We start from the raw sequence: 5,929 nt of genomic DNA, 5'->3' as shown, positions 1-5,929 counted from the left end.
GTGCTCCTCAAGTATCCAGTACCCATGGGGGCTAGAAGCTGGTGGTAGATACCTTGAACTGGAGTTAGAGACGGTTGGTAGCTTCTCAGAAAAGAACCTGGATTCTTACTTAACCAGTGAGCTGGCCAGGCGGTGGTGGCACACACACACACACACACACACACACACACACACACTTAAATAATAAAAATAAATGAATTGTCTCAGCCATATAAGTTCTTCCTCCCACCCTGCTGTGATACACACCTCTTCCCATCCCTACCTTCCACCATCCCTATACTCCTTCCAAGAGTTTGAATGTTTCCAATACAAAGAAACGATAGACACCCAACGATCACACATTGTATGAATGACACCACCTGAGTGCTAGAAGGTCTCATAAGTGTGCACAGCATCTGCATGTCAACTATAGTATATAATCTACTATATTAGTTGTAGCCTATACTAATATACAATCGAAGTGTGTAGGACAGACCGAGGAATGATAGAACATACCTGAAGTCGAGTAAGACATTCGGGAGCTGGAGGTGTGCTTCAGTGATACGGCATTTACACAGTATAATTGAGGTCCTGGTTCGAATACCCCCAACCCCCCATACAAAAAAAAATTTCAGGGAACACTTTTTGGAGAAAGTGGTCTCTGTAGTATCTTGTAATTAAACAAATGAATAAATAAAACACAGTTTATAGTCGTGCTGTATAAATATAACACATATTTTATGTAAAATGTTTGAGAAGTATAAAAAGAATTTTTTTTTTTTTTTTTGGTTTTTCGAGACAGGGTTTCTCTGTGGCTTTGGAGCCCGTCCTAGAACTAGCTCTGTAGACCAGGCTGGTCTCGAACTCACAGAGATCCACCTGCCTCTGCCTCCCGAGTGCTGGGATTAAAGGCATGCGCAAAAAGAAAATTTTGAAGTTGTTGTTGTTATTATTATTATTTGGAGACCAAGTCTAAAGAAGAAAAGATGAAATGATTCCATAATTCCCCAATTCACTTTTTGGTGGGCACTTGCTTAGTCTTTTTTCTAACAAATATGCTGTATCCTTACATATACCTATACAGACAAATCATATATTTGCGGTCATTTTACAGGTACAATTATGCGAACTTGCAGTATAGTGTTACGATAGCCTTCTTCTGAATAGCTCACTGTGTGGGTGTAGCCATTTGTTACTAAATTTCATTCCCTTCTGTCTTTAGTTAGGGTTTCTACTGCTGTGCAGAGACACCACAACCAGGGCAACTCTTTTTTTTTTATATTTATTTGTTTATTTATTAAGTATACAATGTTCTGTCTGTATGCCTGCAGGCCAGAAGAGGGCGCCAGACCTCATTAAAGATGGTTGTGAGCCACCATGTGGTTGCTGGGAATTGAACTCAGGACCTTTGGAAGAGCAGGCAATGCTCTTAACCACTGAGCCATCTCTCCAGCCCCACGGCAACTCTTACAAAGGAAAAACATTTAGTTGAAGCTGGCTTACAGTTTCAGAGGTTTAGTCCATTATTGTCAAGGCAGCCTGCAGGTAGACATGCTGCTGGAGAAGGAGCTGAGAGTTCTACATCTTGATCTGCATGCTGCAAAAGGAGATTGTGTGCCACCCCTGGGCACGGCTTGAGCATAGACCCCTCCCCCATCACAACTTCCTCCAACAAAGCCACACCTCCATGGTCCCATGGGGGCCATTTCCTTTCAAACCACCACACCTATCAAGCGTTCTTCTACAACTTTTTTTCCCCTGACAATAGCAAAGTTTTAGTAAGCCACTTTATAAAAGGTGTTATACATGTTTTAAAGATTTATTTATTTAGTGTTTAAATAGTGATTTATTATGTATTTAGTGTTCTCCCGGCACATACACATGCATACCAGGAGAGGGCACCAGATCTCACTATAGATAGTTGTGAGTCACCATGTAGGTACTGGGAATTGAACTCAGGACCTCTGGAAGAGCAGCCAGTGCTCTTAACCTCTGAGCCATCTCTCCAGCTCCAGGTGTCATATATTTCAAGATGGATGTCTACACTTCAAATAAACAGGCTGAAGCATGTAAGATTGTTCTAATACTTGCACGTGTCCTTTACAGTCACGAAATTGAGCCATCGACAGAACCAGAACCGCAGGATGCCCAAGAGAACACAGCCCTACCTGCGGAAGAAGACAAGTCCTTCACGCCCATCATCTCAGAACCTCCCAGTACTCCCAAGAGTCCTTCAGATTCCAAATTCTCCAAAACGTACTTGTACAAGACCCTCTTTGAAGAGTACAAACTCATTGCTTCTGAAATACTTTACAAACTCGAGAAGACATTGAAGAAGTATGCTCAGGATGGCACGGCTTTCCCTGTGGGACTCCTCAACCTCATGACTTACAGCTGGCCAGATCTGATTGAAGACTCTTTTAAGGACGAGCCCCCAGAGAAAACGCTGGGACGAGACAGGGATGCGGGAGGGGAGTCCACCTCCATGACCAGCTTCCAGTTCAAGGAGGGCAAAGTCAACCCAGATGCAAAGGAACACCCACAAGAGGAAAGCCCACTGGTTAAAGCGAGAAAGTCCTCCCAGGAGGTGCTGAGCAAACCTTCAGAAAAAGCATGTAAGCTGAAGTTACTGGTTGCGTTTATGACCATTAGATGAGATATGGATGAAGTATTGTAATAGTGTCATTGAGTCTGTAACAATCATCCTAGCGACTAACTTAATGACTGCCAGGAGAAAGAAGCAGGAAACGGTGTTAAAGCACTTGGTAGGCTTTTCCCTGGGCGTCTCTTACAGCAACCAATGCAGCATTGAATTAAGAATCAAGACATTCATTTACGAGACAAAATTTAGGGATAATGTATGTTACCATCAGAGTTACTGAAGAGCCCCGTGATCTCAGCACTTCTGAGCCCAAGGAGGGATGACCGTTGTGAGTTCAAGGCCAGCCTGAGATCAAAGTGAGATCCTGTCTCAAAAAAATTTATTTTCTTTGCGAGGAATCCCATTCTCTCACTCCCAACTTCTAGGACCGCACTGTCCAGCAGGGTAGATATTAGCCATGTGTGACTATCTATCTAAATTTGAACTCATAAAAAAATAAGTTGAAATTGAAGTTTTTCAGTCTCACTGGTCCTGTTCCAGGTACACAGGAATGACGTCATGTTGGCTAGTGGCTGCTTTTCAGTCAGTGAATGTTTAAAATGTTGTCATTAGCAGGGAGAGTTCTGTACAGTGGTGTTCTAGGAGGCGATGGGCGTGTGTGTGTGTGTGTCTTTGTTGTTTGAGACGGGGTCCCACTATGTAGCAGTGGCTGGTCTGGGAACTTCCTGTACTCTTGTCCCCAAACTCACAGAGCTCTGCCTGCCTCTGTTTTTCAGAGTGCTGGTCTATGCCCATAAGCCCTGCCTGGAGTGTGTGTGTGTGTGTGTGTGTGTGTGTGTGTGTGTGTGTGTGTGTGTGTGTGTTTAGGATATTTATAAAACAGTGAAGTCTGCCGTCAAATAACTAGGAACTAGAGGAATTATGTTTAAAAACTGCCTCACACGCTCTGGCTTATAAAAAAAACAGAAAAAACAAACAAACAAACAAAAAAACCCAGACAGTTGGAAATGCTGGGGAAATATTGGAAGCTGGACAAGATGGCTCACACTTAGAATCCCAGGGCTGTAGACTTTTGATCCTTCTGTCTCTATCTTCTAAGTGCTGGAATTACAGGTGTGTGCCACCGGCTCAGCAGATCTGGCTTCTGGAACCTGCTGTGTGATAAAACTTTTCCTGGGGAGACACAACACACACATCTACTCACCCCAGATAGGGAGTCCACAAGAGACCAAAGTACGGATACCACCAAAGCCCAATTTGGTGGCTCATGACTTCTATTGGGGTTACTTATAGGAATATGGGTGAGGGGGGTTACTTACAGGAGCAGAAATGACTCAAAGACAGCTGCATCCCCAAGGACCACTCCAGCATGGGTGACAGTTCACAAAGCTGGAAACCTGGAGCACACTGCACACAGCCTGCAGGCGGCTCACCAGGCTGGAGAGTAGCCTTTCCTGGTTAGTCTAAAACCTCTTCCAGGCGGCTCAGCGGCTTTCTGCTTCTTCCAGCCAACCAGTCTGGTCTTAGAGTCTTGTTGGCAGCTGTGTTGCCCGAAAGGGAGTCTCAGCTTCTATTGCTTACTCTAGTGAATCTGCTCAGCTTTAGGAAACTCCTGAAGCTCTTTTGGGTTCTTTACCTTCCTGCTTAAGGATCTTCTGTATAGCATGATCAATCTATAGGAAACTTACCCTACAGCACCCTATGAATGTCAAATGGATGGACTCAGAGACATATTAGTGTCAGGGCTCAGTAAACTTAACAGGTACTTTTTTGTTGGTGGTTTTGGTTTTTTGTTAGTCTACTTTTTCTGAGATAGGGTTTGAAGGGACTCTGACCAGCTTGAGTGTGGTGGCCATGGCTCTGTCAGGCCTTGCCCTTCTCCCCAGTTCCCCCTGCCTAAAAACTACCAGATTTCATTCCTAAAGCTAGCCACCAAGGTCCTTTCCCTTACTTGGTCGCTTCCTCCTCCTGAAGCTATGAAGGTCCAGCTATCAAAGTATGGAAGCCCAGCAGTCAAAAGCCCCATTTGGCTCGCCTAATTAGCAAGTCCATTTAAAATTAAACACCTCATCCTAACGACCTAGAAGGTTTCCCCTTTTGCCTTTATAAAGGGACATTTGTTGATGCTCTAGAGTGGTGGTCTTCATCTTCTGCTTCTCATCAGCTCCTCCTAATATCTCTCTGTTTCCCCCACTTCTAGCTTTACTCAGTAACACCCAGGCATCCCACCAGACCACCCAGGTGAGCAGCATACCCACTGTCATCCACTTCTCGCTAACATCCAAGATCTGCTTCGAAAATGGTAAGACCCCCTTCCTCGTCAGGGCCGACGCTGCTGTAGGCACAGGGGGGTCACTTCTGTCTCCCAAGTTCAAGAGCTTTTTCTGAGCTGTCCTTTTATTGCATCCTCCATCAGAGTGAGACACAGAAGTTTACAGGTTCCCAGGGAAACGTCAGAGGTATCCCCTTTAATTTAGACATCTTGGAAGTTTCTACCCTACACCCTGGGAGCTCTCCTCTCATGCTCTCAGAAGCCAGGTTTGGTGGCAATGATGTTCGTATTCTCGGAAGAGAAGCCCAGGACCTTTCTGTCACAGTGCCAGATTACTCTGAACCAAGGACAAAGATTTGTGTGTCCAAGGGCAAACTTTTGTCCTTAAACTCTGCAAAGGTAACCAAAGAGACTCCCCGAGGAAGAGGATGGTTTCCCGAATCCGACAGGATGCTATGAGCTCTTGGAGAAGCTGACAGGGTGGATGATATACATGAACGTCAGGAAAAGGGAACCTTGGTGCTCAGGCATGGTTAGCCAGTGACTATAGAGCCAGAGAATAAACAAGACGCAAGATGACTTCTCTGGGCCTCCTAGTCTTGCTTTCTAAGGCCCTTTATCTCAAATCTAACAACCTTAAGAAATGCTGAGGGATTCTTGACTGGAAAAGCACTTGGGTGCTAGTTGTGACCCCATACTTCCCATCCCATCTGCATAGTGTGTATACATGTATCTGTATGATTGGAATTTCAGACTGACACCGCTCTCGGGGGTGGGCCAGGTGTTGAGGACATAGGTGAAAACAGGCGCAGTCCACAGGACAAACCACACACAGGAAAAAACACACAAGACCTGCAGAACTCCAACCTGTAAATATCCAGGGACTCAGTAAAAGTGCCCCAGTGACAGGAAGTGTGTCATAGACAGTCAAGGGACAAGTCAATGTGGATGCTGGGTTGGATGTATTAATGTGGATGCTGTGTTGGATGTATTAATTTGATGCTGGGTTGGATGTGTTGATGTGTATGCTGTGTTGGATGTGTTGATGTGTATGCTGTGTTGAATGTGTTGATGTG

At 44.9% G+C, this 5,929-nt stretch overlaps 1 protein-coding gene across 1 annotated transcript; it reads left to right on the top strand.

Annotated features, from left to right (window-relative positions):
* Window positions 1-2,011: 2,011 nt before the first annotated feature.
* Window positions 2,012-5,007, top strand: LOC113457366. Its single transcript, XM_026784444.1, has 2 exons — window positions 2,012-2,594; window positions 4,782-5,007. The coding sequence occupies exons 1-2, from the start codon at window positions 2,012-2,014 to the stop codon at window positions 4,967-4,969; spliced, it is 771 nt and encodes a 256-aa protein (XP_026640245.1). The 3' UTR covers window positions 4,970-5,007.
* The last annotated feature ends 922 nt before the right edge of the window (window positions 5,008-5,929 follow it).

Source organism: Microtus ochrogaster, chromosome 24 (assembly GCF_000317375.1).
Source record: "Microtus ochrogaster isolate Prairie Vole_2 chromosome 24, MicOch1.0, whole genome shotgun sequence".
Classification (NCBI taxonomy): domain Eukaryota; kingdom Metazoa; phylum Chordata; class Mammalia; order Rodentia; family Cricetidae; genus Microtus; species Microtus ochrogaster.
Note: the sequence above shows the minus strand (reverse complement) of the source record. Positions and strands in the feature narration are given on the sequence as shown.

Excerpts from the sequence above, each read along its gene's own strand:
- LOC113457366 (XM_026784444.1), top strand. The coding sequence starts at position 2,012 with ATGGATGTCTACACTTCAAATAAACAGGCTGAAGCATGTAAGATTGTT. Across the intron at positions 2,595-4,781 it reads CAAACCTTCAGAAAAAGCAT|CTTTACTCAGTAACACCCAG; the intron begins GTAAGCTGAAGT and ends CCCCACTTCTAG.